The sequence below is a fragment of the Juglans regia genome, chromosome 3 (genome assembly GCF_001411555.2).
Source record: "Juglans regia cultivar Chandler chromosome 3, Walnut 2.0, whole genome shotgun sequence".
NCBI lineage: Eukaryota > Viridiplantae > Streptophyta > Magnoliopsida > Fagales > Juglandaceae > Juglans > Juglans regia.
Genome location: NC_049903.1, coordinates 5,399,595 through 5,424,491, shown reverse-complemented (window position 1 = coordinate 5,424,491; position 24,897 = coordinate 5,399,595). Strand labels below are relative to the sequence as shown.

General features: G+C 34.7%; 3 protein-coding genes and 1 pseudogene across 3 annotated transcripts; 2 read left to right on the top strand and 2 right to left on the bottom strand.

Annotated features, from left to right (window-relative positions):
* Positions 1–315: 315 nt before the first annotated feature.
* LOC108990608 (cysteine-rich receptor-like protein kinase 10) lies at positions 316–2,418 on the top strand. The gene is made up of 4 exons (XM_035689007.1): positions 316–798; positions 1,232–1,469; positions 1,554–1,704; positions 1,838–2,418. Exons 1-4 carry the CDS (start codon positions 555–557, stop codon positions 2,156–2,158), a joined length of 954 nt encoding a protein of 317 aa, XP_035544900.1. The 5' UTR covers positions 316–554; the 3' UTR covers positions 2,159–2,418.
* A 92-nt stretch (positions 2,419–2,510) lies between these two features.
* On the bottom strand, positions 2,511–6,605 carry LOC108990638 (probable 2-carboxy-D-arabinitol-1-phosphatase). The gene is made up of 7 exons (XM_018964655.2): positions 6,154–6,605; positions 4,724–4,875; positions 4,313–4,432; positions 4,112–4,211; positions 3,691–3,830; positions 3,525–3,604; positions 2,511–2,913 (listed from the first exon to the last, which is right to left on the bottom strand). The coding sequence occupies exons 1-7, from the start codon at positions 6,308–6,310 to the stop codon at positions 2,787–2,789; spliced, it is 876 nt and encodes a 291-aa protein (XP_018820200.1). The 5' UTR covers positions 6,311–6,605; the 3' UTR covers positions 2,511–2,786.
* A 1,362-nt stretch (positions 6,606–7,967) lies between these two features.
* Positions 7,968–8,680, bottom strand: LOC108990615 (annotated as a pseudogene).
* Positions 8,681–14,922: 6,242 nt separating this feature from the next.
* Positions 14,923–23,594, top strand: LOC108990620 (DNA-directed RNA polymerase II subunit RPB2). Its single transcript, XM_018964623.2, has 25 exons — positions 14,923–15,353; positions 16,304–16,525; positions 16,642–16,932; positions 17,057–17,254; positions 17,762–17,826; positions 17,914–18,000; positions 18,080–18,200; positions 18,325–18,369; positions 18,453–18,590; positions 18,741–18,813; positions 19,009–19,085; positions 19,198–19,305; positions 19,389–19,505; positions 20,174–20,329; positions 20,411–20,515; positions 20,625–20,750; positions 20,839–20,916; positions 21,019–21,114; positions 21,211–21,326; positions 21,428–21,497; positions 21,582–21,635; positions 21,735–21,878; positions 21,996–22,295; positions 22,551–22,973; positions 23,178–23,594. Exons 1-25 carry the CDS (start codon positions 15,105–15,107, stop codon positions 23,295–23,297), a joined length of 3,579 nt encoding a protein of 1,192 aa, XP_018820168.1. The 5' UTR covers positions 14,923–15,104; the 3' UTR covers positions 23,298–23,594.
* Positions 23,595–24,897: the final 1,303 nt, after the last annotated feature.

Genomic DNA, 24,897 nt, shown 5'->3' with positions numbered 1-24,897 from the left:
TGAATAAAATATTAGATCTACATAAAAAAATTAATTTTTTAATCATAAATTTCACTCTTTTTAAAATGATTATGCGGTGATTATGCACTATTCACAACCCATCTCATCTCATCATTATAATTTTTTAAAATTTTCACACAAACCATCTCAACCCATCTATAAATCCAAACAATAAGTACTTTTAGTATATTAATATATTTTTTTATTTTTTAAAAATATTTAAATTTGTTAAAAAGAGTTGGAGAGAAAGAAAAAAGTACAATGCCATGCAGGAAGAAAATGGTAATTAAGAAAAACTAACTGATTTTATTTTATTTTTATGCATTATTCTTATTTCTTAATGTTAAATTTGCAGTTAATTATAGTATTAATTATTTTGTTGTGCAGCTGCGAATCACATTACAACTGCAGAGTCCTTGCAATTTGATTTTGCTACAATTGAAGCTGCCACTGGCAAATTCTCAGATGATAACAAGCTTGGTGAAGGAGGATTTGGTGCAGTTTACAAGGTGATTGTGAAGGTTTTACTAGTTTTCTTTTAATTTCTTCTTTTCATGTATGTGTCTGTGAATCCAAGTTTATCTCAGGGTACACTTCCTAATGGACAAAGAATAGCTGTGAAGAGGCTATCGAAAAGTTCTAGACAAGGTGCAGGAGAATTTAAAAATGAAATCGTCTTAATAGCCCGGTTTCATCACAAAAACCTTGCAAATCTTTTGGGATTTTGCTTGGAAGGACAAGAGAAGATACTCGTCTACGAATTTTTGCCCAACAAGAGCCTGGACTACTTTCTTTATGGTCCGTACCTTACAAGTGTCGAGTGTGTATGTCTAATATCCTATGTTGTCTAATCTCTTTCAAGGAGGGTTCAGTTACATGTTTGCTTAGCTAATATCTATGTTGTGCAGTTTGCATGAGATGATCACTAGATTGTCTTTTTGTTCTAATCTTTTTTCATTTTTTAGTTAATTAAATTAGGTGATATGCATATGAATTTAGTTTAGAGTAATCTTACATACAGTCGTGGTGGAGTGCACAAGCGTTGTGAAGTCGTTTTGAAAAAGAATGAGATCTATTATTAAAAAATTAGTTTCTTTTCATGTAGATTCCGTATTTATTTATTTTTTTTCAAAGTGATTACACGGTACTTGCGCACTCACGACTGTAACTATCATTTCTCTTTAATTTACTGTTCACGTAACCAAAATTCTGAATTTTGATGAACGTGTAGATCCCAAAAGGCAAGGACAACTTGATTGGTCAACACGTTATAGAATTATAGGAGGGATCTCGCGGGGACTTCTTTATCTACACGAAGATTCTCGACTAAAAGTCGTACATCGTGATCTTAAAGCTAGTAACATTTTGTTAGGTGAAAATATGGATCCAAAAATTTCAGATTTTGGCATGCCACAGATTTTTGGAGTCGATCAAACTCAAGGAAGCACCAGGAGGATTGTTGGCACGTAGTAAGTTTCGAATGTTCATCTATTTCACTTACACACATAACAAATTAACAACTGTTGGTTTGCATCAATGATGTTGGTTTGCAGTGGTTACATGTCCCCAGAATATGCTAAATATGGACAATTCTCTGTGAAGTCCGACGTGTATAGATTTGGTGTTCTGATTCTGGAGATTTTAAGTGGCATGAAGATCAGTTCTTTCTATCAATCAGATGGTGCTGGACACCTTCTAAACTATGTGAGTAAAAATCAATCTTCTGGTTTTGTTTTCATACGTTGTTTAATTAATGCCCTCATCATCACCATATATGCATGCATACGAGAGAGGGAGAAGAGTGGCATTGTAACATTTACTTGATAAATGGGTGCAGGCCTGGAACCATTGGATGGATGGAACGCCCTTGGAACTGTTGGATCCAACACTGGGAGATTCCTACTCGAGAAGTGAAGCAATGAGATGTCTCCATGTTGGCTTACTCTGTGTACAGCACGATCCAGCCGACAGACCCACAATAGGATCCATGTTGTCTCACTCTATTACTCTGCCATCACCAAAACAACCGGCATATTTCTTTCCTTCTCGAATGGAGCAAAAAATGCCGATAAAGGAGCTCGATTCAGATCAGTATACTAGCAAATCAACGCCGCGGTCTGTCGATAAAGCCTCAATCACTGAAGTATGCCCTCGATAGTCTCACTATCTGTTTATCATTCGTGAACCCCATATTGGGACTTGAATTAGGCGTTTAGCTTGTAGTTTTCAAAAAGGAAAAAAAAAAAAAAATCTCTTTGGAGTTCATTTTGCTTGAATTTTTCATAGAGCACAGAGCACTGATCTTAAACGCAATAGCAGACTTAGAAACCTTTACTCTGATGGCAATGCAAGTCATTTTGAGACCTCGACAGTGAACACCAGAGGAGATGATGGTGAAGAAAAAGAATCATGGTAAACCAACAATGAGCCAGTTGAAGTACTAGACTTGCATGCGGCTGCCTAGTCCTTTATGCCATATACACCAGTACCTATAATAACTTAAGAAGAGGTTAACAGGAAATGCAGGTTGAAGAAAAAGAAAACAGATTTTCTGACACCAGTCGTCCAGATTAAAGTGCCACACAAATGCACAGGCGCCGGCCTGCGACTTCAAGTGTTACATAATTGCAGATAAATTCATTCCAGTCGAAGTTCTCCTCAAAGTCATGTTCGAAACCATGAAATGGAATGTGCCATATAAACTTAACATTCCAAGTATTATCCAAATATGTCGGTGAAGAAGGACTACTTCTTTCTCATCAATGAATGTACAGCATCTATAAGTTTCAGTAAAGATAGACGTGATCGTTGTACATGTGGGCCGTCATGTTTAGAGATTGTAGCATTGCTTCTCCTCTTTTGTTGAAGTTGAAGACAGATATTCCACCATTATACACATCTATTGCTCGGAACCTGAACCATTCAAAGCTTCGTTAGGGTGGACTACCAAAGGAAATTATAGTGCATAAATGTGATACCTTTTTAGTCAAATGATATTTCATGGTCAATCACAACGTTAAAATAGTCCTAGCAGGCATTTTGACTCTGATAAAATGGCAATTTACTGATGGGGACTTATTCAGATAACAAGTTAAGAAGTGATAAAAGAATGTGTCGTTGGAGCAACAGCTCCATCTAAAATGCACAAAAGACATCACGTCAACCCACTATGGAAACAAAAAAAAAACAACCAAGAGCTAACATTGTCACATCTGACTTGGGGAGTTGGATGTACTAGGCGATTTTACCTATGACCATCAGAATAGGCCAATACCAGCAAAATCATTGTTTAGATTGTTATTATAAAGTAAGGGGATTTTGTTGAATGAATATACCAACTTTAATGGAATATGAAACACAATTCATGAAGTTCTCATGTCATTGGTCAAACCTTCACCATTTTGTATGAATATCCAAATAAATTACAGAATAGTCAAGAAACTTGGTGAACAATCAAAATTTCGTTTTCAAGGATCACAAGTAACAGACCATGTCATAGCATCTATTTTAATACAATTACATACCTCTCTGGGGGTAGCCCTAAAGCTGTGCAGATCAGAGACCTCAAAATTGATTTATGAGTGACAACCAAAAAACTCTCTCCCTGGTCAATGAGGAAAATATTTACAGGGTAATTATATTGATTGCAATATGAGAATATAAAACAATGGTGTTAATGGAAAGGCTTACGGGTGATAACAATATTTCTCTCCAAGCCTCTCTTGCTGTTCCCCACAGTTTTCGCACAGGGTAAACACCATTCACATAGAAATTAGCAGGATCTTCTCTCCATGTTGTATACTCCTTTGGATATCTCTCCTTTGCATCCACTGCCTCCAAATTCTGAATGTGATTTAGTCTTGGGCATAAATACTAAAGAAGACATATAAATCAAGATCCATTACAAGTCCACAAGAAAAGCATATTTCAAGCTAGCTAGAGAGGAGCCTTTTTACAAAATTCAACCATTCTTACGGAATATTTGACTGAGTCATGAAGAAGTCGAGTGGATTAAAATTGACTAATTTAAAGATACCACCACGAATCATGTAAAGTTGCATCAAATAAAGTTGGAAAGTTTTAGAACTATCTGAATAAAAAGTAGACAGACCATTTTTCATGCCTTCAAGAAAAAATAGATGGGCTTCCTTTAGTGAATCAAGGAAAATAAGTGGTTCTTCCCTCCCCTGCCATAGAACTTCAGCAGTGGACTGCATTAAACACCCACATATCAAATTTGTGAAATATTAAAATCAGCACACTAAATATGTACACTATAAAAAAAAAAACACTAAATATGTATTTTTCAAACCTTGGCACGAGATATTGGACTTGAAAAGCATTGATCAAAGTGCATATTTGCCAAGGCTTTCCTGCACCTCTCTGCTTGCCTCACTCCAGTTTCTGTTAGGATAGATAAGTTTGAGCTTCCCTGGAATGTACATATACCAATCAAGTTAGTAGACATGAAAAACTTTAAATCCTTTCAAAAATCTTACCTAACATAAATCCAAGGCAAACAAGGCATGGAGGTAATTTAGTAACGGCGCTCCATACCAGCACAATTATTTAAGGCAGTATAAAAACACAACAATTGGGTTTGAGAAGCAAAGAAGTGTACAACTTCAGTTTTCACTTATGAAACCACAAGATAATCGATCCCCCCTCCCCAAAAGAAAATAAACAGAACTAACAGAAGTTGGAAAACAGAGAAGAAACACACCTGTACTCTACTCTCTTCATTCCAAGAGCTAAGGCCATGCCTTACAAGAGTCACCTTCTTCGATGACGATATTGACAGACCAGTAAGTGATGTCGTTGCTCTTTCAAAATCATATGCACCACCAGTCATAGAACCATCATTTTTAAAATTTTCTGCCATAATGTGTTATCAAAATCAAGACTGAATTCCAGAAAATATACCACTCCATTTTCAGTATGACCACCAAATTACCACAGTTGTCAATTCATCCCCAATGTGAAGAATTATTCATAATCTTCCCCTTGTTAATATTTGACCATAAAAATGAAAAATACGTGACATCGCATGATCTTGGGGACAAAAAAATTCAAAAGAAGTAGTACTTTGGGGGTAAAGTGACAACTTTGATAGTTCAGTGGTGGGGGGACAAAAAAATTCAAAAGAAGTAGTACTTTGGGGGTAAAGTGACAACTTTGATAGTTCGGTGGTCATATTGCTACAGAATTGGTAACTTGATGGGGAAGAGTATAATTTTCCATGCTGAAATTATCTTATAAGATGAAATATTTCCCATTGAACATTTTTAATTAGCAAATATTGTGCCAAATTGGCCTCAGCCAAATCATTAGATTCATACAACGGGAACTCTGCAACTCTGGGGATCTTGAAATATGTATCCCAGAAGTCATTCAATACCTTTATATAAATGACACCAATAAGAAAGCCCCAATGCAAAAAAACTAAAATAATATGTATATTTAGCATATGGGTTGAATTCATTCTAATGTATCGAAAACAGGTAAATACTGGTTTAACGGCCTCTATGGAACAGAGATCTTTGAACCTCCTAATTTATATTTATAACAGAGGGTAAAGTGACAAGCACTGCACACAAACCCAATTTTAAGTAAACAATGGAAGGTAAGAAGAGAAAGCTGTTTCCCCACAATTCTTTCATCCTCTCTGTAGAAAGCTGTAGAGGCTTTCAAGAAGCTGTTTCCCTAAGCTATTTCATACCTTATCTGCCAAGCAAAAATTATGGATAAACAGGTATAAAAAAATAGCTACAGTTCAAGATAGCCAGTCACAAACCATTGAGTAAGTGGAAATATGTAATACCCAGATTGCGTATTGACAGATGTGAATGAGATCTCACATTGTTTGGAGTACATTCCAAATGTGGTTTTAGACTTTCTTGGTTGTTACAAAATATAATTATTTTCGCATTCAACTTCCAGTTTTCTTTAAATTAGGGCAAATAGCGAGCAAGTTTAGCACATTCAGTTTCAATCTGCGAAACCAACTAATTTCTTTCAACCAAACAGGCAGCTAAATTCTACCTCTTTGGAGGATTCAAGAAGCCGGTTTTTAAGGAACCCCCATCTTAAAAAGCTCCACTCGGTGAAAAATTCAAATGATGTTTGAATTAACACATAAAATAATAAACTTACCAGTTGTTAGGGGCAAGTCTGGACCAGAATTTGAGCACTGAATTCTGCGTGTTGCACAAGAACGAGTTTGAATCTTAGTGGATCTTTTAGAGCCATATATGGAGGTCGTACATGGATAAATAACTGAAATCGACGACAAAAGAACTCCACAATCCATCTTCTTCGGGTGTTTGGTCCAACTGGGTTGCGTCTCACTGATTCTTAAGTTTCATATTTACTCTCCACGTCGTGGTCTTCGATGGTTTTGGTGCATTTGTGGGAGACTAGTACATGGTTGAGTGAGCATAACTGAGATTTGCCCAAGTAATCCTGATCGTAGATTGGTGTGGCGCCAGGATGGTGTGGATTGTTTGGCTTAGAACATGGGCACATTTTGGGTGGCGATCCTTTGTCCTTGCATTTGTCAGCATGAATATGCTTGTGGAGGAGGAAGAAGATTCGATTTGTGTTCCTTACCCAATTTACCATAGATTCCCCCTACTCTAGAGTTAACCAATATACCGTACTGTTTAATGTTTTTCTTTTAAAAAAGAACCAAAGTTAACCTGGGCAACGCATCTATGGCGGTGCACAGGCGATGCTTATCGCCTTAATAAAGATCTTAACGAAGTATTTTGTAGCCGTTACAAAAGTACTATTGAGACGGTGGTTTGACTTGTAAAGGCGAAATTGTTTTGTTATCTTTTTTTATAGTGGACGTACAATGGTCGTCGCTTAGAAATATCCGAAAAATTGCCTAGTAATATTCTGTAGTTTTTTTTAATAAACTCAGAACTTCTCATGAGAGTATCCACAAGAACTATTTACAGGAGGAGTCGTTCTATCTACCGCTGATTTTTCAGTGATGTTGGCTTGTAATTTAGATAATTAACATCGTGATTGGAGATCAAATTAGGGACGGTTCAATACAAATTGAGGCTTAAAGATTTAAGTGAGTCATTCATAATTATAATATATATAATAAAATATAAATTATTATATGAAATATTTTTAAATTTTTCAATAAAATGATATTTTATTTAAATTTTTTAAATATAATTTTTGTGAATTTATATTTACATTAATAATAACTTAAAATGAGGCCTCAATGCAGATCTTGTGTCTCAAATTAACAAGATCTTAAAAAATTATTTAAAATATAAATAATTCATTATATTACTTATCAAAAAATAAAATTCATTATATTAAATATTAAAATTATTTAAAATTTTATTTAATGAAAAGGTTTTATTTTTATTTTTTTAAAAAAATAAAAAAATATTTCTAGAGAAATGATATATAGTCTCAAATACACAAGTCTCACAAAATACTCTTTTATAAATAAAAAAGTAGACTATACGTGAAAAAATTTGAAAATTTTACTTTTTTTTGATGGGATCGGACACGTTTTGAACAAATTTTTTACAAATAAATTTGTACAAAACGTGTACATAATTTAGGTAAACCCAACATTCGTATTTCTATTAGTTTCTCAAAATAGTAATTAAACTCTCAAGAGATATAATTCTCACAGTACATTCACTTTTAGGTTCTGTTTGGATATGTTCATAGATAGTTTTATTTAATTTAATTTCATCATTATAATTTTTTTAAATTTTTAAATAAAATATAATAAATAATTTTAAATTTTAAAATAATAATAATAATATTAAAAAATAATATTCTAACAATATTTATTTAAAACTATTTTGGGTTGTCTCACTGTCTAAACCGGCACACTGCAGAATAAGATCAACATAGGAAGGGTACGGTGCAAAAGGTAAGAAAACAAAAGAAAAAAAATCTCTTTACTATGATCATCAAGTACTACTGGCCTAGGATTTGAAGGGAGGACTAAGAACACTACATGCTGTGAAGGTGTAGAGTAGAAGAACCAAATATATTATTACAGCAATACAACCTGCGATTAGAGCTCCGGTGGCATGGTCGCAGAACTTAGGAACTTGTCCACAAATAGGCAGCCAACCGGCATGGCTGTTCCCTTTCTTGCCCACATGAGCTATTGCCAATGCCGCCGAGACGCTAGAGGCCAGTAGCATCGTTATAACCTAAACATATAGAAAGCAATTTACTTCTTTATATGATAAATCAAGAACATGTATTGGATAAGATTTATTTAAAAGAAATCATGAAAAATTTATAAGCTTCATAATTACCACATCTAGGGTCACAACCAAGCGCCAAAGAGGAGCTCTTGGAAGAAACAAATAGAACAATAAGGCTGTACCCACTTGCAATTGCTTCTCCTATCACAAAATACCTATACCATGCATGCATTTTGAATTGAAATCAATGACAATATCGAAACTGGCAAGAACATCGTACGTGAAAATCTGCAGACTGCATAAAAAAGAAAAAAGAAAGCTCACTTGAACGCTGATTCGTAGCTGTATTTTGCTTTGATAACAACGTTTAAGACTTCGGTCGAGTCCTGGCTTGTAGCCATGACTATGGTTGCGGCAACTGTTGCACCCAACGCTAGGAGCCTTAGCAAAGGGACGAAGATCCTCATCATTGTCTTTGTCATGGAGATTAGCGCTTCAACGTCGTACGAGTCAAGCGAGGGGGAAAACTGAAAATGGCTTCTTTTGGGAACTCAAGTATACTGAGGTACTGTACTAGCTAGTGTGTTAGCTAGACAGGATGCGCGGTGCACAATTTATTTTCCTCTTGCAACTCTCAAACCAGAACGGTTAATTGGTAGCCTATGAATGCCTGGAACTTCTAAAGCATGAATACGTGTTACGCTGTGAACAAGTAAAAATATATACAAGTAGAAAAAGACGAAAAAAAGTGAGTTTTTAAGAGCTCATTAATAATTATCCAATAATAACTTTAAATGTGTACGTAAGCTTTTGAGAATTCTTTAGCTATTTCTTAATTTTCGATGTCTTCTCTCGATGATTCGTTCAACTAACCTATCTGTACGGTATATATATATATTAGAGGACGGTCTCGGGTGCATTAGTCCGGGATGTAATTGACATAATGATTTAAATAATAATAATAAAAAATTAATAGCTTATTTATTTGAAAAAAGAAAATAGAATATTAAAAATTAAGATTAAAAAGAATCTAAACTTCAACAAAATATCTAATCATGGAACTATTAAGGGCATTTTGATAAAACAAGATTCTTCATTAAATTCTACAAAGAAGTTACACGTCAAATGGTCTAGAATTTTAAGGATCTTTTGGTAAAACAAGACTTGATAGAAAAACAAGAAAAATAAACGAAAAAATAATAAAAATTATTATTCACAATTAGATAGTCACTTATTATAACAGAATAGATCATATATATATATATATATATATATATATATGCAGCAGCACTAGTTCTGAGCTCTTATATATAATTTAAGGCTCCTAATTAATTATGGCCTTGCTGATCACAAAAGCGTATATATATGGTACCTTGGTCACCTGGTAGATGGTGAGTTGGGTGGTAATTAATGGTTTTTAATTTACAAAAGAGGGACATGAAGTGGTAGTTGAAATTGTTTCAATTGCCATGCATAAAGAGATACCAAAGACAATCTGTGTTTCAAAATATGTCTCGATCTGGTCATCACACACGATTTTTATGTGACTACCAAATGACCTACCCATTTTAATTATGTGATCGCATGCATGCATGCATGCATGTGTCACATAAACATTTATTTCTCTTATCCATAGGTGAGGCCCGCCTTGTCCTTTGTCATATATATGACCGGAATTCTACTTTTCCATGGACCAAAATTGTTTGAATTGTCTGTATGTGTTGGGTATAAAGTCACTAATGATAAGGTTAAGAATCGAGTCAGAAGTAAACTTAAATGTATTTACAAGGTATGTGTGATTCAACAACTCTAAAGAAACAAATAGACTTCTCTAAAAAGATGGAATCTATTTAAATTTGAGAGGACTTATCTAATCTCCTTGTAAGGATAGCTTCTACTTCAACATCTAGATTTTCTAATTTTTTCTACTGTATTGAGAAAAATGTGAAATTATAAGTGACTGTAAAATCACCATCATAATGAATTTTTCTCTCAAACGACAACTCGTAGATGTAGATTTTTATAGCAAATCACATAAATTCGCATCTCTCTTTTTATTTATATTTTATTATTTATTGATTTCTTATTTTTATAAATGTACGTACGAACACTACATGGACGTGCAAACCACCTTCATGAGCTTTTCGAACGTTTGAAGGCATGTGAAAGGAAGATTCCTGGGTACAAGCTGCTATAGCGTTTCATGTCATGCAGACACTACAAGTACGAATCAAGGTACGTACAAAGTCAATCAATGAAGAACCCAATATAAATCGGTCCGATACAGACAGTACGGTGCAGGCTAGGAAACTGAGAAGAGAAAAGCGATCTGATCCATTTGTTTCTTGAATGGTGGCCAAGTAGTGGAAGGCGGCTCATAACCATTAGTATTTAGTACTGTAGTTTCATATAAGAAGATGCTTAAATCCCAAGATGAAACAACTAATTAATTAAGCACACTTATTTTCCAATGATATCAATTTGTACTTTTTATTCTCTCTAACGCTCTGATCTCATTTGTTTTCATGCTAGCTAGTAGGAGTGTAATCGGTCTAGTTCGATCTTGTTTTAAATATATTTTAAACCGAATCAATATAAGTCGATTTTGAGATTTGAAGAATCAATACCGCACCGCTTCTGATTTTACCCGTTCCTATATAATTTTTCCAGTATATTATATAGTATATATATTATAGTACATAATAATATAGTGATAATATATTGCAGTACATTATAATATATATTATAATTATATTATAGACTATAATGATATATTATAGTATATTATAATATATAGTGATATAGTATTTGTATAACTACTAATATATTAATAGATTATAGTGATAAATATATAGTTATTTATATAAGACTTTCAAATTTAATATTATATTAATTAGTAATTTATCATATAATATAAATTTATTTTATATATAATTATATATATTATATATAAAATTATATAATATAAAAAATATTTTATACAATATAAAAAATTAAAAAAATATGTGTATTTGAACCGGTTCGGTCCAGTGTTAGAAAAGAAAAAAATTAGAGCTGGACCAATTTCGACTGGTTTTAAGAAAAATGGAATTGGTACCGGACCAGACCAGTCTGAACCTGGTACCGGACCCAACCCATCAATTCGGTCCGGTCCGGTTTACCAATTCATCAAAAAATTTTTTCACCCCTATTAGCTAGATCGTCACAATCAATGAACTGTCTCATGCATCCCGTTAGTACATGGTTGCCTCGCGCTGACCACTTATCCGTGGATTTAAAGGCCTTTCGAAACTTTTCAACCTCCCTTTTAGAGGTGTGCAACCGAGCCTATTTTTTTTTTGAAACCCATAAATCCAGGTGAATCCAGGCGGTTATCCGTCTGGATTGGACCAGGTGGGTAAGATGAATCTGAATCTGATTATGGATACAGTTACGTAACAGGTTATCCATGACCGGGTTTTATTTAAAAAGAAAAAAAAAACACAAAAAATAATTCAATTTTTTAAAAATTTAAAATAAAAATAGAATATAAAACTTATATTCTAATAATATTTTAAATTTATAATATTTGTATTTAGATTTTTATCTTTCCTCTCTCAAAACTCCATAAAAATATTTTTTAAGATAATGAAGTGTTCCAACAAGCTGAAGGTTTGTAGGCACCACACGGGCAACGGGCACTTAAGTCTCCATTCTTTCAGGCCACGCTTATTCTCAAATTCAACTACTTAGTAATTTACTAAAATCAAGCTGTTCATTCTTCTTTAAGATAGCTTTATAATTTACTGTTTTTAACGCTTCATGTCTTTTCAACTAATAACAACTTAGAGACCAAGAACAAAAATTACCTAACTAATATATATATCATGTTGAAAGCTATAGTAATGGTAAATAGTGTATCTTACTTTCTTTTTTTCTCTAGCTCGTATTTGTATGTTAAGTCTAAATTTTCAAATCTTAATATCTTATGTAATTCGAAAAAATGACAAATATTATATGGAATATAATTTTTTTTATTATTTATCATCATTCTAATTATTATTATTTTTTATCTTCTAGCGTGATAGAAAAACATTAGTATCTCAAAATAAAACAAAATAAAATTAATTTTATAATAATTAATAAAAAACTATTAAAAATAACAAAAATATTTTTTATGGGAAAACAAACAAAAGGTTAGGCTGGAAAATATTATCGAGTGCATGAAATTGTATATGCAAAGACAAAGCTGGAATATGATTTTAAAAAGTCTTTAAAAAAAAGTAAAGAAATGTAATAGACCCAGATATCCGGATTTACATCCGGTTATCGCTCAGATCTTTTTGTACTTATTTGGGTAGTTATCCGCCCAATTTTTTAAAATTCGGATCCGGATCTGGTTATGGTCGAATATTCGGATCCAGTTCTACATCCTTACTCCATTTCTCGCCTGTTGGCTTAGTTTGGATAGTGAGTTTAGATTAAATGAAATAAAAGTTGAATAAATATTATTATAATATTATTTTAATTTTGAAGTTTGAAAAAATTAAATTATTTATTATATTTTATTTAAAAATTTAAAAAAATTATAATGATTAGATAAAATGAGTTTAGATAGTTTCACTATCCAAGTTATTGACGTGTGAGAGATTATTGGCATGGAAGCGACAGGAAAAAATTTCGGCTCCACACTTAAGAAATAAAATTATTGAAAGCATTGAGATTTTTCAGGGAATATTGATGATTAAAATCCTATAATTAAGGGTGGGTGGCGTGTCTCCACATCCGGCCCATTCGACCCTCGCCAAGGGTGGGTGGGGGCACCTGTTTGCACATGCCGAGCATGCGGGGATGCTCTCATGCATTTGGGTGTCAGGGGATCAGGTTCGAGCTCGACCAAGCCCCCTCGAGTTTTCACTCCTCCGCCTGCTCATTTATATATATATATATATATATATTAAAAATAAGTTTTTAATAAAAAAAACGTCATTTTGGTGTTCTGTTTTATTTTAAAACCCTTCCTCCTCACCGCCTTGCATGCGTTTCTCTCTTTTTCGATCAGAAGTTTTAGGAGATTTGTCTCTAAATTTCAAGTTTTAAAATGAAAAATATTAATTAAAAAATTTATCTAACCATTATAAACATTATGAAGCCAATGTTAAATGTTTACTACTTTCTTATTTTTATTAGGGTGAAAGAAAACAGTCCGGATTGAAAAATCTGATCGTACCGAATGGTGTGGTCCAGATCGAAGTGGACTGATAAAACTGCTAGTCAGTTTCGATCCACTAGTTTCCAAATTTTCAATTTTCGGTCTAATCTTGGAGTGTGATTTTTTCGGATCAAACCAGACGAACCGAAATATACATTTAAATTTTTTTATATAGTATTTTACGTATAGTTGTATAACTTAGCTATGTAATTTTTCTTTAACCTATCATCTTTGACCATATAAAACATTAAATATACTATTAAATATTAACTAATATATTATATGAGATTATGAATACATCATAAATCATAACATTATATATTTATATGCAGTTGTACATACTCTAGTTTCTACACTCAAATAAAATAATAAAGTATATTTTTTGTAAGATACCTAGGTTACATTGATGAAATATCCAATATACAATTATTCATTATCCATATAACAATATACATAATATATGTCATTATGTATTAATTATCATAATCCATACACATACTATTAAGTATTGACTATTGAGTACTAAGTTAGTAACATTGACAGTATAATTATAATTAATGATTTTATCAACAACTTGATTAGATATTTTACATTAAAGAGGTCACTTAATTTTAATTTTATTATTTTATATAATTTTTATCATTTAATTAATTTGTTTAAGAAAATAAAATAGAATAAAAAAGTTTATAGGGGTAAATAGTTTATATTCAAAAGTTTAGAGCACTAGTATTGGTTTCTCTATATGCATATGCAAAACCACATCTTTTAGAGATTTATTTTGTATATAAAAAAAACTCTCATATTGAATTAAGCATATTTGAATAAAATAATAATAAAATATTATTTTTTAAAAAAAAAATGAAATGCTTCTAATAAGCAATTATCAAATTATTTTTTCTTGATATGCTTCAAATAAGCAATTATCAATCTTGTTCGGTCCTCTTCAGTTTATTTGTTTGCGTTGTTGTTGAGAAAGAGAAAGGGTAGGAAAGAGAAAAAATAATAAAATAATATTTAGAGAGTGAAGTGTTTATTCAAATTTAAAAAAATGTTATCCATAATTATGTAAAATTTTAAAGATGCATAATTCAATACAGACTAATTTAAAGAAATATTATACAAACATAAAGATAAATATAAATATGCATAAGTCATTATCAATACTCTTATAGATTTTTTTGTATAAATGGACCAAAAATACACATTATAACTGATTTTAGACTTTTTATATATTTGATCTATTTTATATTAGTCCGGACCGAATCAAAATGATTAGACGGACCGAATCGTTAGGTAACGATCCGATCCTAACTATGTGAATAATTGGCCTGGACAAAAGATGGATCAAAATTTTTTGATCAAAGAAAAACCGCACCGATTACCTTCCTAATAATTTTATTTTTAGCTGACATCTTCAGGTGAATATCTTGCGACACTTGTCCAAAGATCAAATCAGCCACGCAGTCACACGCCACGCCAGCATAAGTGCATAACTGCCTTAGCCAAAGCGATGGAAAGCACTTTCCACGAACACCGCCAAAGCCACGGTCCCAATAAAATATAAAGCCAAACACGCCCTCGGCTCTCCTTCAGCTCTAGTCGGAACTCAACTTGACCTCCGACGCTCTGCTAGGGTTTCACTTCCATTCCCACCACCACCATCACATCCTCAAGCAACAACAACACTTAGGGTTTTGAATTCGAAACGCAGAGACATGGAGGAGGACCAGGAGTACGACCAGCAGTTGAGCTACGATGACGACGAAGAGGAGGAGATCACCCAGGAGGACGCCTGGGCCGTCATCTCCGCATACTTCGAGGAGAAGGGTCTGGTCCGCCAGCAGCTAGACTCGTTCGACGAGTTCATCCAGAACACAATGCAGGAGATCGTGGACGAGTCCGCCGAAATCGAGATTCGCCCAGAGTCGCAGCACAACCCCGGCCATCAGTTGGACTTCGCCGAGGTCCGCTTCTCGACGCAATTCGTGTTTCTCAATGCGATAGCTTTTATCTCTAGAAACAAACGGAGTTTTAAGCGTCTTAGGTTTCCGTGTGAGATTCAATTTTTAATTTCCACGGAGAACGGGAGTGTTTAGGGTTTCTGGTTAGTAATCGCAGAGCTTAAATTTCATCCTGGTGAAAATTCAATTTTAGCCGTTTCGGCTGTTCCAAATATCAAGCTCCATTTACACTAGCTTTCAGACAATAGCAAGAGGGTTTTTCCCCGAAATAATGGATTGCCTTGAAGCTTGAAATGCTTAATTGATGGTTTAAATCTGTTATAATGCCCTGGGCTTGGATTGGTTTGCTTTAGTTGTTTCCTGGTGGAATTTGAAATACAAAGATTGTAAATATGTTCACATAAAATTTTTACAAATGGAGTCTCTAATCTTGAGATCGAGGGACTTGTCATTTTTTGTGAAACTGTCGTTTTCTTATATTTTAGTTAGTTTCAGAAACCTTCAATCATTTATAGCAGTAAATCTTTTACTGCATAGAAATGAAGAAAACGTTCAGAGATAAACATAAGCACCATTAATTCGAGAACCAGATGTAGTCTTAAAATCCCAACCAAAGGCATAATTTATTGTGACAAATATGTTGTACTGTTTAGGCATTGGGGCTTATTAGTCACTCAGCAATAAATTAATGAGTTATTGGAATAGATTTAACGGTTCTCCACTGGTTTTTCACTGATCTTATTCCAAGGAATGGATAAATGAAAAAAGGCATAGGTTGGTTGAGTGGAGGGTTTTTGCCCTGTTTGTCCGACTAATGAAATTTGAGAGTCTGATTTTGATTTTTTTTTACTTTCCATTATTTCCAACAAATAAAATGAAGTCTGAGTGGTACCAAATAATTTTCATGGTTCTTTACTGGGTTCTAATACTACTCCCCTTCTATCCTCCTGCAGACCATCTATAAGATCAGCTTTGGTCAGATATACTTGAGTAAGCCCATGATGACCGAGTCTGATGGGGAAACAGCAACCTTGTTTCCAAAGGCTGCAAGGTTGAGAAATCTAACATACTCCGCCCCCTTGTACGTGGATGTCAAAAAAAGAGTTATAAAGAAAGGGCATGATGGTGAAGAAGTGACTGAGACTCATGATTTCACCAAAGTTTTCATAGGGAAGGTTCGTAGGATTTTTATTTCTGAAAGTTGAAATCGACTCTGCAAATTTACTTCTCTGAGTTGTTTATTATTGTATATTAATAGGTTTCCTACTCATCTTAAAAAATATTTTAATAGGTTCCTATAATGCTCCGGTCGAGTTATTGCACAGTGTTTGAGAATTCAGAGAAGGATTTAACAGAGCTTGGGGAGTGTCCATATGATCAAGGTGGATATTTTATAATAAATGGGAGTGAAAAGGTTCTGATCGCCCAAGAGAAGATGAGCACCAATCATGTCTATGTGTTCAAGAAGAGACAACCTAACAAGTATGCCTATGTGGCAGAAGTTCGGTCTATGGCGGAATCTCAGAACAGACCTCCCAGTACCATGTTTGTGCGGATGCTTTCTCGGGCTAGTGCCAAAGGGGTAATGGGATTTCTATGGTGTTTGGGCTTTGTTTTTCTCAAAAGTTTGACTATCTAGTTATTAGCTATTGAGGTAATTTATGGTATTCACATATTTTTGTCTAATCCACTCAATGCTACTGCAGGGCTCTTCAGGGCAGTACATTCGTGCCACTCTTCCTTATATTCGAACGGAGATTCCAATAATTATTGTATTTCGAGCACTGGGGTTTGTTGCTGACAAAGACATACTAGAGCATATATGTTATGATTTCGCTGATACTCAAATGATGGAGTTACTTCGTCCCTCCCTGGAAGAAGCCTTTGTGATTCAAAATCAACAGGTGCTCTATTGCTATCAGTTGCCCCTTCCCCCCCTTCTAAGTTCTTTATTTGAGGTCTTGTTATATCATAACTGACTTTTTAAGCAGTGTGAGACATTGTTACACATGGTTTATTATGCAAATTAGTGTGAGGGAGAAAAAAGGTCCTTGCTTTGTGGTGATGCAGGTCTGCTTCAGCTTCTTGTAGCTGTGCAATAATCTAACAGTTCAGCTCGTCCAAATTTAAGCCATTTATATTTTTAATCTAGCACCAAAGTGCTGTTTTGGGTAATTTTTTAGTTGTCTCATTTCCTGATAGTTTTGATCTAATGGTTGCTACATGGTTATTTTTTCCTGCTTCTGCTCCCCCTTTTTTGGGGTGTGGGGGTGGGAGGTGTCTGGTTTGAGTTTGTTAGTGATTGCATGTTACTCAATTTCCTACAATGTATATGTTCTGTTATGTTTTAGTTCTTAAAGTCTGCTTCTGGGCTTTATTAACTTTCCATGTTTCTCCCTCTTTTGCCGCAGGTTGCACTAGACTACATTGGAAAACGAGGAGCAACTGTTGGTGTAACTAGGGAAAAGAGGATAAAGTATGTTGTACTTTGGTAATTTTAGTTGGGCATTGGGATGTTTTGTGTAAAGTTTTGAGTAATACTTTCTATGCATCCTCCTTACAGGTATGCCAAAGAAATTCTTCAAAAGGAAATGCTTCCTCATGTAGGTGTTGGAGAATTTTGCGAGACAAAGAAGGCTTACTATTTCGGGTAAATTTTGGTCTCTGTTAGATATGCATTTGCATCATGGTGGTGATATGTATGTTAAACTTGTTGCTGCTTCTGCCAGATATATTATTCACCGGCTTCTGCTCTGTGCACTAGGCCGGAGGGCTGAAGATGATAGGGATCATTATGGAAACAAGAGGCTGGACCTTGCTGGTCCCTTACTTGGAGGCCTGTTTAGAATGGTTAGTTCCATGTGAGAATTTTGAGGCTACTTTAAATTTGGTGTCCGGTAATTATTTGGATATTGATTGCTGTTCATACCATTGTTTTTAGTTTTTTGATACTTAATTGTTTATATGATTGCAGCTATTCAGAAAGTTAACTAGGGATGTGAGAGGTTATGTGCAGAAGGTGCCTTGCATGAACCCTGACATTATTTAGTTTAGTTTCTACTTTTTCTGGGTTTGTACCTATGTATTTCGTGCATGGTACAGTGTGTAGATAATGGAAAGGATGTTAACCTCCAATTTGCCATCAAAGCAAAAACAATTACCAGTGGTCTCAAATACTCGCTTGCCACTGGAAACTGGGGGCAAGCAAATGCAGCTGGTACAAGAGCTGGAGTTTCACAGGTTTAAGCCTTAGTTATTATCTTACTCGTTGCGTGTTTATTCTTTGCTCTCTTAATTTATGTTACTTTCATTTTCAGTTTAAAGATTCACAATTTGTATAGGAGCTTACTTTATGGCTTTCAAATATATTTTTTTTTTTTCCTTTTACAGGTGTTGAATCGCTTAACTTATGCCTCCACTTTGTCACATCTGAGAAGACTAAATTCTCCCATTGGACGTGAAGGTAAACTTATTTGTGTTTAATGAGTAGGTTAGTCCTGTCTTCTGAATTTGTGAGCTTGCATAGAGTTGTATCATCAGTAAAACATAGTCACAATATCTTCCACCATATAGAACATTCTGGAATCATTGTGTTGCTCATTTCCATATTTGTTATTTTTTTCTTTATTTTCACTTCAATTGAGGTATACTTCACCAGGAAAATTGGCCAAACCACGCCAGTTGCACAATTCACAGTGGGGAATGATGTGTCCAGCTGAAACACCTGAAGGACAAGTGAGCTTTCTTTTCTTTTTTCTTTTTGTGGACTTCTGTTTGTGTATTTTATACTAGAAACTTATCTCCATTGCTTCCTTGGGCACTTGAGTTTATTTTGCTGTAACATCAGGCATGTGGGCTGGTAAAGAATCTTGCATTGATGGTGTACATAACTGTTGGATCGGCAGCATATCCAATTTTGGAATTTTTGGAAGAATGGGGTACTGAGAATTTTGAGGTTCGTGCTTTTGATCCTGTGTGAACAGTCAATTTTCTGTTTGTTTGTTATTTTCCTAGTTTGAAGTTTTATTTTAATTTCAGGAAATTTCTCCTGCGGTTATTCCACAAGCTACAAAAATTTTTGTTAATGGTTGCTGGGTTGGTATTCATCGAGATCCCGATATGTTGGTGAAAACATTGAGACGGCTGAGGCGAAGGGTCAGTAGATGTTTGTGTAATTTCTTATGTATATACATACAATCATGACTCGGTGTTGCCCTTGTATATATGCCCCTTGCTCTTGGGCTGTGCCTATTTATATCAATAGAACTTGTTTACTGATAAAAAGAAAATTCTTATGTATATACTTGTGATTGAGTGGAAGTGCTCGGTACTTGGCCCCTTTTTCACCTGTAAATAAGTTTTCTTTCTTATGACTTATCTATTCATGTTGATTTGCGTTTTTTTTTTTTTTTTTGGGGCCCTAACGTTACAAGTGAATCTTGTGTTCTTGTCATATGCAACGTTTTACAATAATTGCAAATCACTTCTGCTAACATCTCAAGGGAAGGTCCCCTCCCTCACCCCCACCAACCCCCACCTTGAAACCCAGCCTCTTGTTTTTTTTTTTCAAAATCAGATCCTTAGGTCACATTTATGTTTGCTTGAAGAAATGTCCTGCTACTAATGTTAAATAGATCCATAAAACAAGGTCTTTGGATTGATCAATACTTTTGTGTCTTTCTTTTTAGATTTCCAGGTTTAATCAATTGGTTATGGACATCTATGCTCTGAATGTTTTTTTTTTTTTTTTTTTATAAGTAAAATAATCTATGCTCTGAATGTTATTACATGTATTGAATACTGACTAGTCTTTACATCTGTAGGTTGATGTTAATACCGAGGTTGGGGTGGTTAGAGATATCCGATTGAAAGAACTGCGGATATATACTGACTATGGCCGTTGCAGTCGTCCACTATTCATTGTGGAGAAGCAAAGGCTTCTCATAAAGAAGAAGGATATCCATTTACTGCAGCAGAGGGTGAGCTGTTGATTTTTTTAATACCTTTCTTTCAACTAATTTATTTGGCAATAACATCAATGTAATAACTCCAATTGACAGGAAACCCCCGAGGATGCTGGTTGGGTTGATCTTGTTGCAAAGGGATTTATTGAATATATTGACACGGAAGAAGAAGAGACCACAATGATTTCCATGACCATAAATGTGAGCCATACAATTATGTTACAACACATTATGTTTTTGTTTTCCTTTTTTTATCAATCATCTCAAAAGGAGCTATGAAGACTATCTAACTGCAAAAAACTGGTGACAGGATCTTGTACAAGCTAGGCTCAATCCAGAGGAGGCTTATTCTGAAACTTATACCCACTGTGAAATCCACCCATCATTGATTTTGGGTGTTTGTGCTTCAATTATTCCATTTCCAGACCATAATCAGGTGCATTTTTTGTGCATGTGCGGGCATCATCTGATTAAGAAATACCTATGTTTTCATTCCATCTTACTAATTTGTTTCTGGTGTATAGTCCCCTCGTAATACTTATCAATCAGCTATGGGTAAGCAAGCCATGGGTATTTATGTCACCAACTACCAATTTCGAATGGTATACTTCCATTCCCATCTTTATGATTATTACTTTTCAGTTTTTGTTGCATAGTATGCATCAGATCACCATAGGTTCTTATTTCTCTTTACTTCAACACAGGATACGTTGGCTTATGTTCTATATTATCCTCAAAAGCCGCTTGTAACAACACGTGCCATGGAACATCTCCACTTTAGGCAGCTTCCTGCCGGCATTGTAAACATCTAATTCGTTATAGCTTGTTTCTTTTTCACACTTTTGTTTTTGGTTAAAAGTTTCTTATGATGATTTCTGCCCATTATTCTGCTTTAGAATGCCATTGTTGCCATCGCCTGCTATTCTGGTTATAACCAGGAAGATTCTGTCATAATGAACCAGTCCTCCATAGACCGTGGATTCTTTCGGTCACTATTTTTCCGATCATATCGGTAAAGCATACTAACACCTTCTTTGAATAAGTAGTCCTTTTAATTTCTATACTTCATTATCTTTCTTTAGGAGGTAATTTTTATTTCTCTTTCTTTCATAGGGATGAGGAGAAGAAGATGGGAACTCTTGTCAAAGAGGATTTCGGACGGCCAGACAGGGCCAATACCATGGTGACAACTTGGTTTTGGATAACACTGACGAGTCAATTCTGCTTGAGTTAATTTTTCGCGTTCAACTCAGATATTGTTTTGCAGGGTATGAGGCATGGCTCTTATGATAAGTTGGATGATGATGGTCTTGCACCTCCTGTAAGTATATGTCAACTTGTGTTCTTCTTAGCATGTTGTGCCACAATAGTCCTAAAATTTCCATTTGCTCCCAGAAATTAACTTTTTTTCTTAAATTAGGGTACACGAGTTTCAGGTGAGGATGTGATCATTGGAAAGACCACTCCCCTTGCTCAGGAGGATGCTCAGGGACTAAATGCACGATATTCACGGCGTGATCATAGCATCAGTCTTCGTCACAGTGAAACTGGAATTGTGGATCAAGTAAATAGTTGCCGTCTTTTGAGTTGATGGATCAGGAGCTTTAATTGAATTATTAAATTTGTATCTCTAACAGGGTGCCTTCGTAATTTAAACATGAATTTGCTCATCCTTTGGTAGGTTCTACTGACAACAAATGCTGATGGGCTGAGGTTTGTGAAAGTAAGGGTGAGATCCGTTCGAATTCCTCAAATTGGGGATAAATTTAGCAGTCGGCATGGGCAAAAGGGAACAGTAGGCATGACATATACTCAAGAAGACATGCCGTGGACCATGGAAGGGATCACCCCTGATATCATTGTCAATCCACATGCCATTCCTTCACGTATGACAATTGGCCAGCTGATTGAGTGTATCATGGGAAAGGTTGCAGCTCACATGGGAAAGGAAGGAGATGCTACTCCTTTCACAGATGTTACTGTAAGTTGCATTCTCCTTCAGAACTGTAGATTCCAAAAGATGTGTCATAGAAGCATTTGCTACTTTCACACAATTTTTTTCATCAATCGTTATCCCTTCTAAGTTTTGAAAGTGATATTGTGTTATTTAAGTTTATTTTATTTTTTATTTTTTTAAAAGTAATTGGGTGATAAAGTACTTCCTTTGGCATTACAGTGCTACGTGTTATTCAAAATTTCAAAAATTTCCCTTCTCCTGTTCTTGATTTCACTGTAGGTGGACAATATCAGCAAAGCTCTTCACAAATGTGGCTATCAAATGCGTGGCTTTGAGACTATGTACAACGGCCACACAGGTCGGCGTCTCAGTGCTTTGATATTCCTTGGCCCCACTTACTACCAAAGATTGAAACACATGGTCGATGACAAGATCCATTCACGTGGGCGTGGCCCTGTTCAGATCTTGACAAGGCAGCCAGCTGAGGGACGGTCCCGTGATGGTGGTCTTCGATTTGGAGAAATGGAACGAGATTGCATGATTGCCCATGGTGCTGCTCACTTTCTCAAAGAGAGGTTGTTTGATCAGAGTGATGCATACCGAATCCATGTTTGTGAACATTGTGGGTTGATAGCCATTGCAAACTTGAAGAAGAATTCTTTTGAGTGCAGAGGTTGCAAGAACAAAACAGACATTGTTCAGGTCAGTATCTTCACACACCCTTCTATTATTATTTTTATGATTACTATTTTTGGATGGGTGGGGGTGTTGATTCGAAACTCTTCCCCAACACAACACACACAGACATGAGAAATACGCAAGACCATCATCTCTGATCTTATTGTGTTGTGAGATTTATTTTTATTTTTACCTTTTGTCTGGGTTTTAATGCTTTTGCATATGCAGGTTCACATTCCTTATGCCTGTAAGCTGCTCTTCCAAGAACTTATGGCTATGGCTATAGCACCAAGAATGCTCACGAAGGAAGTCAAACCGTCCAAAGACCAAAAGAAGAAAGGAGCCTGATGAGAGATACCCCCCCAATTACACTTAACAAATTTTCTTGAGCAGTTTTTGTAGCTAATTTATGGTATACGTCTTGGTATGGAGAAAAGGATGTTATGGGACTTATAGAGAGTATCGGTGAATGGAAACAAATGACCAAAGGTTTCATTAAATCACAGATGGAAGAGCCTCTACGCGCTGCCTGCTTTTCTCCTGTAATATCCCCGTCCTGACAAAGGCATATATATAGTTTGGACAGAGGATCATCAGATCCTGGATCCACCCTACGCATATGAAAATAAATGGAGTAATTGATCATGCGTTTGCATCGGTTCCTGGGCTGTGGTTCGGGTCAGCTGCATTACTACCTTGTTGGGAAGTTTTTCGTTTTTCTTTCCCGTCCTTTGCCTTCATTATTTTGGGAGTTTGTAATCTATGGTAATATAATATGGAACTACCTGGTGGTAATGCCGTTTATAAACTACTGGTTCTGCTATATTACGATTTGAGTTGTGCAAAGTAATATTACCTTTAAATATCCCTTTTTTTTTTTTTTTTTTTTTGGGAGTTAGGAATTTGATGAAACCTAGTTTATTGCGATGCCCATCAATTGCTGCTTGCATCCTTCAAGATGGCGCAACTATAAACAAGAATCTTCTGTAGAAATGTATATCTATTTCAAGTTGTCCCAAATTAATTAACTTCATATAATGGTTGCAAAGCACTTTATTTATTTATTTTTGTATAAATCGTTCTTATGGGTTAACCTTGGACTAGAAAGACAACGCTGCATGTTGAGCCGCAAACGAGTCAGCCCCAGCCCAAGTTGGGGTCTAACTTTACAAAAGCCTGAATTTCGAGATCTACAGTTTGGAATTGGATTCCATACTGAGTGCTTTCAGGTATTATAATTCAACATCATTGAGGCCCAAATGGTTAGTAGCTAAGACTAGAGCTGATGTCGTATTTGACAAGTGATTGTTACGTTTTGACAAGTGATTTTTATCATTTATCTTCTTCTTTGCTTCTTTTAAATGTTTTTTCCCTAGATATGTGATAACAGTTTATTTGTCTTTTCTTAAACTATTTTATAACTTACTTTTTTTTTATTGTTATTTATATTTTTATCATTGTTATTACATTTTTATCGTCATTTAAAAACGAGTCCATCAGTAATAGAAAATTATATATGTCAAAAACAGTATCTTTTGTGAGAAATATATAATTTCAGATTTTAAAAAAATAATAGTTTGAGATAAATAATTAAAAATATGAAGAAAACAAATAACTCTTGTTTAGAAAAAGTTTAAAAGAAATGAATTAAGATAATAATAAATAAATATTATTTTAATAGAATAGAGAAATAATAAAAAGTGGGATGTAGGAGGTTTTAAAAAATTAAGTATAATAGAGAATAGGTATTTTTGACTAAAATTTGACAAATAATATTAGAGGTCAACGTGGATGCTCTAACAACGAATTCATTTAGCTCTAGTGATCAAAGTCTTTTTTTTTTTTTTTAATTCTGCATTAGTATTTGTCACTGCCAAATTTGGACGCAATTTTATTTTTCGCCTGACTTTTATCGGTAGCTTTTTAGGTAAAGTTTAGATAATAAGTT